The sequence below is a fragment of the Rattus rattus genome, chromosome 7, assembly GCF_011064425.1.
Source record: "Rattus rattus isolate New Zealand chromosome 7, Rrattus_CSIRO_v1, whole genome shotgun sequence".
NCBI classification, from domain to species: domain Eukaryota; kingdom Metazoa; phylum Chordata; class Mammalia; order Rodentia; family Muridae; genus Rattus; species Rattus rattus.
The window spans coordinates 84,795,233-84,808,501 of record NC_046160.1 but is presented as its reverse complement, the minus strand read 5'-3'; the positions used below and the strand labels follow the sequence as shown (position 1 = coordinate 84,808,501).

The window sequence follows — 13,269 nt, the reverse complement described above, 5'->3', positions numbered from 1 at the left end:
AATTACAGATATAATTTTGTCTGTAATTAAATAAGTATCTCAACAATATCCCATCTCTTTAAATATCACAGCTCATCCGTATCCTGTAAGGAATGAAGCCTCAGATAGCAAGTGAAGAAACCCCTGTCCCTCACCCAAATCCATGTGAGCTCTGTGACCGTCTCTTCTACTGCCACTTGGAGAAAACAATTCTATCAAACAACAGCAGCCAGGACCACAAAGACAATAAGGTTCCTAGCCTCAAAACACTTGTGTAGCATTAACATTTATTTAAAATATGTGTGCGTGTGCTCAGTGTGTGTGCTCAGTGTGTGTGTGTATGTGTGTGTGTGTGCTCAGTGTGTGCTCAGTGTGTGTGTGTATGTGTGTGTGTGTCTGAGTGTAAGTATGTATTCAACACGTGCAGGAGCCATCCCAGGTCAGAACAAGTTGGATCCTCTGCACTGGGATTAAAGGCAATTGTGAGTCACCATGTGGGTGCTTGGAACTCAGGTCCTCTGCAAGAGCAGCAATGCTCTTCACTGCTGAGCCATCTCCCCAGTCCCCCATTTTTCACTAACAAAGTTAGTCTTAGTTTGAAAGCCAAAGAAACGTGAAAAGTATTTTCACTAATGACGAATGTCCTATTTTTTTTTTTTTAATTTTTATTTATTTATTTTTTTTGGTTCTTATTTTTTCGGAGCTGGGGACCGAACCCAGGGCCTTGCGCTTCCTAGGCAAGCGCTCTACCACTGAGCTAAATCCCCAACCCCTGACGAATGTCCTATTAATAGCATTACAATAGTCTTGTGTCCCCATGCTTTCCTATCTTTCTTTCCTGCCTTATTATTTCCATCATTTTCATAACTGATATTTTCATCCATATGGGGTTTTGCTTGAACTTCTGACTATACATAACTTTTTCCCAATATAAACCTAACTGTGCCTCCAGCAATCAAGAGTTGAGTTAATAGAATGGAGAAAGGGAAGCAAGAGGGATGAAGGCAGTGGTGTGTCCCAGGTAGGACAGTGGACTAGCATTAAGTTTATGAAGACAATACTACACTGCAGGAAAAAACAAACAACAGGCTTCACAATCTTCAAAAGAAATTTAAGTAAGCATATTTAAAATTTACAGTCTATTTAAATCATGCTTCTTAAAACCCTGTAACATAGTTGTGATAGTCAAATTACATCAACCACCTGGGAAAATATTTATAGAAAATGACTTCCTATGTGTCTAAGCTTGGTTACCTGAATAACATCAACTACTTCATCAAAGTTAGTTCCTGGAAGGGGCACCTCTTCTTCATCCACCTTCATAAATTCTGGAGTCTAAGGAAACAGAAAGTTTTTTTGTCTTCAATTTAAAACACATATAACTTCTCATGTTTTCAAATATACTATAATCTTAATATAGCCCTGTTATTTTAATATTCTGTTCAGAACTGACTTAATTAGTAAATGAAACACAGGTCAGTTCTCAATCTATTATCTCGTCACTTCAAGAATGATAAAAAAAGTGGTTTTGGTTTTACAAGACAGGGTTTCTCTGTGTAACCCTGGCTGTCCTAGAACTTGCTCTGCAGACCAGACTGGCCTAGAACTCACAGAGATCTGCCTGCCTCTACCTCTTGAGTGCTGGGATTGCAAACTTGCGCCATCACCACCTAGCCAAAAATCAATTTCAATAATATATTTTTTAAATTATCAGGGTAAGGTGTTTCATACCTCTTAGCAGGAAGATTACTGGGAGTTTGAAGCTAACAGGGCTACTGTGAGTTTTAAGATAATCTGGGCTACAGTGTGAGACCCTGTCTCCAAAGACAAACACATACCAGTCTGACATTTAAACTACACCAACAGTACAAGTGTGAAGAAATTTACATTTCTTCATTTTCTTTTGTATATCACAATGGCCTCCATGTGGACGATGAAAGAGTAACTAGGTCCGCTCGCTCCTGATACCGTGTGTCGTAGGGATTAGACTCAGGTCCCAAGGCTTAGCAGCAAGTGCTCTTACCCACTGTGCCATATCTCCCGACTGCAGGGGGAATTTAAAGAACTATCAACAGGCAGTTTTACACCACGGGAAACACTTCCATGTGTAGCTATGTAAGTGTACACATTCACAGACTCACAAAAGACAGGAACAGATTCAAATCATTTTAAAAGTAAAGAAAAACAGGGCCAGCAAGATGCTCAGTAGGTCAGCAAGGTGGCTCAGTAGGTCTTTATCTGGCTTATACTTGTCAACAAACCAGAGTGATTCTGAGAACCACATACACAACGTTAGGAAAGAATTCCTAAAAGTTGTCTTCTGACCTCTACATGCACACACTCATGCACATGCATCACACACACACACACACACACACACACACACACACACACACACACACACACAAAATAAAAATGTAACTTAAGAAGAGATGGACTAGAGTGTGTCTCACAGGTCACAAGCACTTGCTGCTCCTGCGAGACCGTCTGTTCCCAGCACCCACACCAGGTAATCACAAGTGCCCGTAAGTCCAGTCTAAGGGAACCCAGTGTCCTCCAGCTTCTGTGGGCTCCTGCAAGGGCCTGATGCATATAAAGCTCACACAGGCCCACACACACATAAATTTAAGAAATGAGTAAGTATTTAAAAAATCTTAATAAAAATGAAACTATCTTCACCTTTATTGTCTAGGCCTTACTATATAAACTCTAGTTACTAAAAATGACAACAGTTTCTTGCTAAGAACAGAATTATATATAATCCAAACATATTATTTGTTATCATACATGTTCCAATAAATTTCTAAGAAAAACAAAATTACTTATAAAAGGTTAACTAGTTAGAGTGGGTATGAATTCCATTTAGGATAAATTCTAAGACAGTGTTCCTAATCATGAAAGATTTTTGAGATCTGTCACCCCCGCTCTCCTTTGACAGGGTCTCACTGTGTCAGTCTGGCTGTCCTGCAGCTGGCGAAGCAAACCAGGCTGGCCTCCGACTCACAGAAGTCTACCTACCTTTACCTCCTACACCCTGGGACTAAAGGTGTGCAAACTGCACCTGACTGATTCGTGACTTTGGTTTCTGGTTTGTTTCCATCTCTGAAATGAGGTCTCGTCATGTAGCCCTTATGTAGCTGCCTCATTCACGGACATCTGCCTTATTCTGACATTGTGCCCAGTCACTTTTTTTATTCTTAAAAACTATAAACTCAATCATCATTTTGAGATATTTGGTACTAGAGACATTACAGTGCTATTTTACTGTAATAAAATTCATAATGTCATTATTCAGAAGCAAATCAATACAAGAAAATGTATATTTTTACATGTTAACAATGTGAAAAAATATATACTACTTGTCAATATTAAAATTCAAATTCTGGACAGGTAAAAGCACTTGCAGCCAAGCCGGACAACCTGAGTTTGATCCCCAAAACCCATATATGGTAGAAAGAGAAAACAGACTCCCCATTAGTTGTCCTCCAACTTTCCCATGTGGGCTATGGCATGCACATCCGTGTAGGTGCACATACAGACACACACACAATAAGTAATGTGTAAAAATTTTACATCACAACTTATATTTTCATGTCAAATCAAATATTACCAAAGACATGGAAATTCTTCCATGTGAAAGTCTCACAATTACCATGTTATAGCAAAAATTACCATGTTCTGAATATAAAGATCTCAAAACTTCAGAAATTTGTAAATAATGTGACACTCACAAGTTTATCGTATGCTGAAATTACTGTTGCATGTTATGACTTATGCAGCTATGGCTGGAATGCACTCTGTAGAACAGGCTGGCCCCAAACTCACAGAGATCTGACTGCCTTTTGCCTCCCAAGTCCTAGGCTTCAAGTATGAGCTACGACATCCACCACAATATGCTATGATATGATAGGAGCTTTGCATGGAGTAACGGTTAATGATATGAAAGGACTCCAAAGCCGACCTGGATCCAGGTGTGCAGTGGGGGCGGCGAGGCTTCTTTGGGACTTGGAGAAGGGGAAGACCCACCAGTACTGCTGTATGAAATGCTGTCAATATCCACACTGGGTAGTATCTGCGAAAGACAGAACATCTGCTGTTTACCACCATGACTTAAGAAACTATCAAAAATGACAACAAAATATGCCCTTTAAATTTCTATTGCTGCTAACTGATAACTTTGAATTCCGAAAGTATATTTAGTATTTAGAGAAAAAAAACCACAAAACCCTGTCTTAAGATAGCTTCATTTCCGTGGTCTGTACTCTTTCTGTTTACCCTCCACTCAAGCAAGGTAAGGGTTCACAGCCCTGGTTTTCACTGTTATTAGGTCATAATACCTTCTTCTTCTTCTTCTCCATTTTATTTTATTTATTTTATTTTTTGATCTTTTGAGACAAGGTTTCCCTGTGTAGCCTTGGCTGCCCTGAAACTTCTTCAATAGTCCAGGCTGACCTCAAACTCTCAGAGTGCTGGGATTAAAAGAAGCATGACATCCATGGCTGTATCCTGTTTCTTTGTAGACTTTATATTTTTAAGTAATTGCATAACAGTAAAGGATTTTACATTCCTTATTCAACCATATTCCTTACTGCCAGTTTTCCCCACTGTTACCCACAGATCCCAACACCTTCAATGTGCAGTGTGCAGTGTTTTCTTCCCAAACTCTGAGTTACTACATCATGTTAGTTAGATTTTGATGAACGTCTAGGCCCGCAGTGCATGGATAGTCAGTATTCTTTGTAATCACTGGCAAAATCCCAGCCAACTTCTGTTTATATTACACTAATTCTAAGATTTATCCAACCATCAACTAAAATGAGCAGTTTTGCAGTAGCAACAATTACATGGGAATATATTATCCTTTTTTAAAATGTTTATTATTTTAGCTACAAGTAAAACTTACATCTAATTTCCTTATTCTTAACTGTACTTAGCCCTGTTGCAGAATCTCATTGCCAAACCTGGATGAAGTCTGGATGTAGGCCTATTTTCTTATGACTTACTAGAAGCCATTGTATTTAAGAACAAATCCTTCACCAGGATCTTGCTTTCATTTGTTCTCACTGTATACTGCCTTCCCTTTTAAGTTTCTTTGACATATATAACCTTTAGATTTTAGATGCAAATCTCTCTTTCCTATTGTATCTAAAGTATCTTCCCCAAAAATCCAGAATTTGCTTCAGTTTTAATAGAAAATTCAATGAAATTAGCTTCAAATTTTTATGGTTTTGTTATTTATAATTTGAACTGGCCAATTTGGAGCTCATTTGCTACACAATAAGAACTTGAAGCCAAAAACTACTCTTTCCTTATGTCATTAAGCCAAATACAACACACATTATTTCACATAACAAACCTATATATTCTTTCTAAAAAATAAAGTTGATTCTGAAATCTCACTATATTGATCTAATAACCACCAATGGTGTCACATAACCTATGCTGCTTGGCCCTGAACTTGACCTGGGTTAAGGATGACCTTGAACTCCTGACCTTTTAACTTCTAACTTTCCAATGTTGGCTCAAATAAGCTGGATGCCCAGCCCATAACAAAATTCTTTTCTAAACCCTTTACTCTTCCAGATATCAGAATTATCCTAAAGTTCAAGTTTAAGAAAACAAAAATCTCATGTTATTTTAAAAAACAGCATTCTACTAAAATTGCACACTAAATTGGGAAGAACAGTTAACTTCAATAGTTTTTGTGTATAAACATGCGTTCTTTCTACATTCAGTCATGTCCTATGATTGGATAAAGTTTGAAATAATGATATTAGTTACACTCTCCATTAACTATTGCTTCTTTTATTATATGTTTTGATTTATTTATTCATTCACTCATTTATTATTGAGGCAGTAACTCCCTGTGTAGTCCTAGCGAGCTAGTTTGAAACTTGCTAGATGGACCAGAATGGCCTTGAACATGTAGCAATCTTCCTATGGCTATCTCCTGGTTGCTTAGATTACAGGTATGCATCATTTCTTTCTTCCTTTTTTTTCTTTCTCTTTCCTTATTTATTTATTATTGTATATGAATGCTCTGTATGTACATCTGCATGCCAGAAGAGGGCATCAGATCTCATTATAGATGGTTGTGAGCGACCATGTGGTTGCTGGGAATTGAACTCAGGACCTCTGGAAGAGCAGTCAGTGCTCTTAACCTTTGAGGCAGCTCTCCAGTCCCACATACCTTCTTCTTAAAAGTTAACTATAGCACACTGTTCAACCATTCCTTTAGAATACTGGTATGGGTCACTGACTGAGGAGGGAAGTTTTAATACTGCAGAGCAAGCATAGAGGCATCACATTAAGACCACAGTTTCACAGGAATAAAGACACCTGAGTAAATGCAAGGTCTTCGTAAAGTTATGTAATGAATTGTAGGTTCTAATGGCATACATCTAATGGCTACTTTGGCCGTACTGGGTCTGCTCGTGCACCCTGGCATACCTGTACAGAGAGCTGGGGAGGATCCTTCTTCTCTGATTTCATTTCTACAACTGCTACGTTAGGTTTCTTGACTCCAGCTTTTACCTTTCGAGATGACGGAGGAATAGAGGTAGTCACAGTTACAGGGTGTGGCTTGCTTACTAGGACTCCAGCAGGTGGTATGGAATCACTATTGCTTTGGGTTTGTCCTATGAAATTTAGGGTACAGAATGAGTCAGCTGTTTCCAAGACAAAAGGAAAAATCAAATTTAATGCCTGGATCTTTGTGACTGTTCTTGCTCACAAAAGGAAAGTGACATCTTGCAATGTCCTCTTCTCCTCACCACCACCGTCTACACATGTGCCCACCATATCAGCCTCTTCATTATCTGTATGTAATTCCACTTCACATACACTATCTTAATGCTTAAAATAAAGGTTGGATCTGCCTGTTAGAACATGCTCTGTACTGTCAGGCCTCATCTCAAAAGTCCTGCTTGTTAGTCACACTTCAAAGTAAGGACTAAGGAGCTGGACATAGGGGTCTAGAGGGACACAGTCATTTCAAGGGCCTCAGAGCCTCCGCCCCATGAGAAATGGCAAGGCCTTCCCCTGGTTAGGCTCAGGAAAGGCCAAAGTCTGCTCTCCGTCTCCAAATCGGAATGTAGACAGTATGTAGAGAAAATGTCCACCTCCCATGTCCCCTGGGTGTTTCTTCCCCTATAGAGACTGAGCCAATCAAGATTAACTAAACCTGTCTCCTTGTTTATCTTTACATACTAACCCTGCCTCTTTACTGAGGTCTATTCAATAACCCCAGCCTCTCGGTTCAACTCTATGTAACAAACAGGGAGGCTCCAGGTGTAGAGGACCCTGCATCAGAGAGCCCAGTCCCCTGGATCCCAGCTTTCTGTCTGTCACCTGTATGTCTGTCTTGTCTTCATTCTCCTGCTGACCCGGTCAGGTTCAAGTACCCTGAGGTTGTGCAAGGACACAGCAATGCCCTTAACTCCAGCATTCAGATGCTGAGGCAGGAGGACTGCCTAGGCTACATAGTGAATTCAAGGTCAGTGTAGTCTAGTATGAGACCCTGTCTCACATACATACATACATACATACATACATACATACATACATACATACATACATACATAGTATCCTTCATTTATACTAACAATCAGGAAAAAAATTTCACTCAAAGTAACTCCAAAACATTAGAGGTTGAGGAATATATTTAACCAAAGAAGTGAAAAGACTTCTATGACAAAAAATTTCAAGATATTAAAAAAGGGAATATGCTAGACGACAGAAAGACATCCTATGCTCCTGGGTTGGCAGAACTAATATTGTAAAAATGACTATTCTACCAAAATTCATTTCAGATTTAAGGCAATACCTACTCAAATTCCAATGCTATATTTCACAGGTTTAGAAAACACAATACAAGAATTCATTGTAACTACAAAAGATCATGAATAGACTAAGCAATCCTATGGAGTCAGTAAGAACACTGGAGATCCTACAGTGTCCAATCCCAAATAATGCTACAGAGCCATGATAGGGACAGCCTGGTCCTGGCATGAAAACAGGTAAACCTGGAATGCAACAGAAGAGAGGACCAAGAAGTAATTGACTATGCTCACTTGATGTTTGACAAAGGAGGAGAAAACGTGTGGGAAGATAGCCTGTTCGGCAAACCGTCTGTCAAGGCTGCGCTTTTACAGCAGAAGAATGTGGAAGGAGCACAGAAGAATGAGATTAGATTTGTAGTCCTCCCCTTATAAAAACAAATCAACTTCAAAATGGATCAAAGACTTTAAAACCCAAAACACTGCAACTTCCAGAAAAGAACACAGAGAAGATTCAATTCAAGGTACTGAGGAAGATACAGCTCTTTTTTTTTTTTTTTTTTTAAATGTACATTAGTGTTTTGCCTGTATGTGTGAGGAGTTGAATCCCCTGGAACTGGAGTTAGACAGTTGTAAGATGCCATGTGGATGCTGGGAATTGAACCTGGGTCCTCTAGAAGAGCAGCCAAGTACTCTTAACCACTGAACTATCCAGCCCCCAATAGAACCTTTTCACTAGAGGACCAACAGCACAGGAACTAGCCCCATGCATTAGCAGATTGGTCTACAGGAAAATCAAGTTTCTGCTCAGCAAAGGAAACGGTCAGCACAGCACAGACAGCCCACAGCACGAGATAATCATCTGTACTGGCTACACTTCAAAGGGCTGAGCTGACATTCAGAATTTACAAAGAACTGCAGAAATTAAATGCCAAAGAAATAAAACTGCTAGTCAACAAATAGGAAAATAACTGAATAGTTTTAAAAAAAAAAAAAAAGAAGGAAGAAAAACAGATGATCAGTAAATGTTTTTCAAAGTGTTCTCTAGCCATCATTGAAATACAAACTAAAACTACTTTGGGCAGGCATCCGCATGCACATACACACACGTGTGTACACATAGCTCAGGTAGTTCAGTCTGTATTTCCACCTATATGAGCTACAGAGATGGTTGAGAAGGTCAGCACACTCGCTCTCTAGAGTACCAGAGTCCAGTTCCTAGAACCCACATCCGGTGGCTCACAGCCACCTACCTAACTCCAGGTCCAGGGAACTGAATAGCCTATGGCCTTCATGGGTACCTGAACACACCTGATGTTCACATAAACACACAGATAAACATGTGTTCTTAGGTATTTAGGGCTGAGGAGGTAGCTCAGTGGTTAAGAGCACTTGCCGTTCTTACAGAGGACCTGAGGCTCTGCTCCTATCATCCAGTCATACAGTTTTCATGCCTTTTGTTCTTAAGGGATTAAAGGTATGTGACGTCGTACCAGCAGATCTGTCCAGCTTTTAATGTGACTCACAGAGATCTCATATAAGGAAATAACCTACTATTCTCCTAGAACACATGACCACCTAGCTTTTACTTACCACAACCTGGTTCAGTACTACATTACAGTGCTTTCCAGGATCTCTCCTCAGGCATGACGATACTAGAACAAACCTGACTTCTTGAACTATTATATGTCACTCTCGTCATCTACACGACACACCCGGAGACTATTTCTTGTAAACTCCCAGTTTAAGAGATCACTTTGCCCTGCATAGCCTACATTCTGAGGCTCTCTCCAGACATAAGACAGGAGGCGACTGCGATAACTTCTGCTACTCGTCACAAGCAATGGACCACCCCCTTCCCTACATCCTCGTTCGCTGTTTCTTACCGAGAAGGATTGCCATGGGGATTAGATGACCATCCAGGGTCCCTGAAACGGTAGGCATCTCTCTGCTTGGGCTGAGCACACACTGCTGATGAGCATGCGGTAGTGTGGTGATGGGATGCTGTGCTTTAGAGTCCGTTTTCGTAAGTGGTGTAGCATGAAAGTCAGTTTGTGTTCTTGCTGACTTGACTTTAGTGCCTGTAACAATCACCATTGGCAGACATTTGAACTTCAGCAGCTGTCTACTAACTAGCTACCTAGAAATACAATTATTTTCCCAGCAAAATTTCGTCCAATTTAATATAGGGTCTCAAATAGAAATAATACGTAGACCAGAGGTTGGCAAACTTATTAAATGGCCAGACAGAGGGTTGGGATTTAGCTCAGTGGTAGGCGCTTGCCTAGGAAGGCATAAGGCCCTGGGTTCGGTCCCCAGCTCGAAAAAAAAAAAAAAGAACAAAAAAAAAAAAAAAAAAAAAGGCCAGACAGGAATTACTTTGGTCTAACTGGTCATGTAATCTCAGCTACAACTAGTCAACTCTGGTGACATTGGTAATGTATCATGAAAGCAGCCATGAATAGTAATGAACCTGGGTATGGTCAATAAAAATTTACTCATAAAGACAGCAGTGAAGGTGTGGTGGTGCACACCTTTAATCCCAGTACTCGGGGAGCAGAGGCAGGAGCATCTCTGAGTTTGAGACCAGCCTGGTCTGCAGAGCAAGTTCCAGGACAGCCAGGGCTACACAATCCCTAATGTACTCATAGACAGCTACTATAAGAAAAGTGTTGAAGATCTTTGTAAACTCACTAACATGCCTCCACAATACAGGAGAGTTAATGGTCATTTTCTTAGAATAGGATTTCCCTTACCCCAAGTCTCCTTACAGCTTTGCTTATTCTATATTCTGAATAATCAGCCCTTATCCTTTGAAATTATGCACAATTAATCTTATTCTATACTTACTTAAACTTTATGGGAGTTAGTATATATTTTTTTATGTGTTTTATGTTGATCCATATCAACGTTATACTCTAAACTATCAAAATCTTAAAAGTTTGTCAGACATGATGGCCCAGCCCCAGAAGGCTGAGGCAGGAAGACTGCTCTAAGTTTAAGGCCAGCAAGGGGTACACTACAGAGTCCTTTCTCTAGAAGAACAAAACTGAGGGTTGGAGAGGTGACTCGGTGGTTGAGAGTGACCGCTGCCCACACACACTCTTCACTGGCAGACACAGACACTGAAGCTCTGTGCTTCCTCCCCCGCCCCTCAGCATTGGACACTGAGTGGTTTGCACGGTTAACAAATAAAAAGCAATGCTATGCAATGAGATGGTTTGCACATGCTTGGCCAGAAAGTGGCACTATTAGGAGGTGTGGCCCTGTTGGAGTAGGTGTGTCACTGTGGATGTGGGCCTAAGACCCTCATCCTAGCTGCCTGGAAGCCAGAATTCTGTTAGCAGCCTTCAGATGAAGATGTAGAACTCAGCTCCTCCTGCACCATGCCTGCCTGGATGCTGCCATGCTCCTGCCTTGATGATAATGGACTGAACCTCTGAACTTTTAAACCAGCCCCAATTAAATGTTGTCCTTATGAGAGTTACTTGGTCATGGTGTCTGCTCACAGCAGTAACCCTAACTAAGACATGCATTAAAGTTCTTCTGTAAACAGTGCAGTGACAGACACTGAGCTCCTTACCTTTTACTCGCTCTATTACTCTTGGCCTCTGTGGCTTGGCCTTAGGAGATGGAGAGCTGAACCTGAGGTACGGTCCTTTCTTAAGGGTGCTGCGGTGGCCCTGATAAAGCGGCTTCCCGTATATCTGAGACATGTAGTCCTCGTCTTGTAAAGCTGTGGTTGCCTTCAAGAGGCCCTGCACATGTACAACATGTTACAATTACTGTAAAAATACTAAAATATTCCACCTAGCAAACATAAAAGGGTTTACATTGCTATGAATATTTTCAGTTCCTAAAGTAAATGCTTAAACACATTTTACATAATTATTCTATTTAAATACAATATACAGTCTTTAAATGACTTTATATACTCCCAGCTCCACTTTCACCTAAAATGCCACAGAGGTGAGCTGGAGAGATGGATGGCTCAATGATTAAGAGTTCAATTTCCAGCAACCAGATGGCTCAGAACCCTCTATAAGAGATCCTATGGGATCTGATGCCCTCTTCTGGTATGCAGACATACATGCAGAAAAAAACATAAACATAAAATGCATAAATAAATAAATCTCAAAATGCCACAGAAATGAAGCATTTATCAAGCACTAGAGCCAAGCATTAAATTAAATACTTCTCTGCTTAATAATCCATGCTTAGCGCTAAAAAACATTAATGTGGGGTTAGAATAGTAAAGAAAAGCCCTCCAAGTATCTAATATCTTGTCTTAAACTCATTAGGTATTAAACCTAATTTTTTAGGTCTAAAACAGAACATACACAAAAAGACGGAAGACGCTTTTCAGTAACATGAATCTGACTAATAACAGACAGCTGACTGATCTCTAGGCCAGGGCTTCTCAACCTTCCTAACACTGTGACCCTTTAGGACAGCTCATCATCTCGTGGTGACCCCTAAACTTTTTTCTAGACATACCTAGTATATACTGTGACCCTAAGTTTGAGCTCTAAAGTTAGGCATTGTGCGGTCTGCCTGTCCTATCGTCCTATCTTCCTCAAAGGGGAAGGTGGGAAAACTGCTTGAGTCACCGAGTTTGAGGATAGCCTGGGCAAATATGAGAACCTGTCTCCTGAGAACAAACAAAAGAATACTAAGAGGCTTCGAAGGAGACAAGTACAGGGTTTCTACGTACCCTGTGGAGGTTTCTACACTACAGTCCAACAGCTTACAGGGTCACATCCGGTCTAGGCTTGTTTAGCCTTCATAGTTTAAAGTTTCTCATATTCGTGTCATTATTTCTATCTTTTAGGACATGACTGGGTGTACTGTGGCATCTAAACACAAGGTGGGATAGGCTCTCCCTTCCTCCCAGTCTCTCTGTGGGCTGAGGCAGGCGTGTTCCTTACATTCTTCTCTCTCTGTGGGCCTGAGGCAGGCGTGTTCCTTACATTCTTCTCTCTCTGTGGGCCTGAGGAAGGCATGCTCCTCACAGGCGGACTTGTGAACTGTTCCTGCATTTGCTTTTGATAATGGCTTCTTGGAGTTATAGATCTGTTCGCTGTTTTGTCTTGGTTATTGGCTTTAATATCTCTACCCATAGTTAGAGATTTCTTGTTCCTTTGATTCTTTGGATCAAATCTCTTTTCATAATCTTTTCTTGTAAGTTCATCCTAAGGCAAAGAAAATTAAAATTACTTAAGCCAAAAAATAGTAATGCTTTAAACACTAGCAAATATTGGAATTTATTTAGTATATAAACATTGTTTAGTGTTTCTACATGCTTTTAAAATAAATATTATTAGCTTATACATGAAAACCCACTTTCTGGAAAGATGAACAGAAAACTAAAGGGCACAAGGCACAGCGGTACATGCCTGCAACTCCTGCACACAAGACACAGGAAAAGCTCCCGGTGGGGGCCAGCATGGGCTACACAGAGGTCCTGCCTCATAAAACAAAAGTAAACAAAGCAATCCTAAGACTGAAACCC

At 40.3% G+C, this 13,269-nt stretch overlaps 1 protein-coding gene across 2 annotated transcripts in view; it reads right to left on the bottom strand.

Annotated features, from left to right (window-relative positions):
• The window catches only part of Kiaa0586 (KIAA0586 ortholog), a 95,401-nt gene that overhangs the window by 57,461 nt on the left and 24,671 nt on the right, over nt 1–13,269 (bottom strand). For both annotated transcript variants that reach the window (XM_032907905.1, XM_032907906.1), the window contains exons 13-18: nt 12,728–12,949; nt 11,341–11,515; nt 9,644–9,838; nt 6,430–6,617; nt 3,941–4,051; nt 1,234–1,314 (exon numbers count right to left, since the gene is read on the bottom strand). In XM_032907905.1, coding sequence (XP_032763796.1) covers nt 1,234–1,314; nt 3,941–4,051; nt 6,430–6,617; nt 9,644–9,838; nt 11,341–11,515; nt 12,728–12,949 — 972 coding nt within the window. The remainder of the gene's footprint in view (nt 1–1,233; nt 1,315–3,940; nt 4,052–6,429; nt 6,618–9,643; nt 9,839–11,340; nt 11,516–12,727; nt 12,950–13,269) is intronic.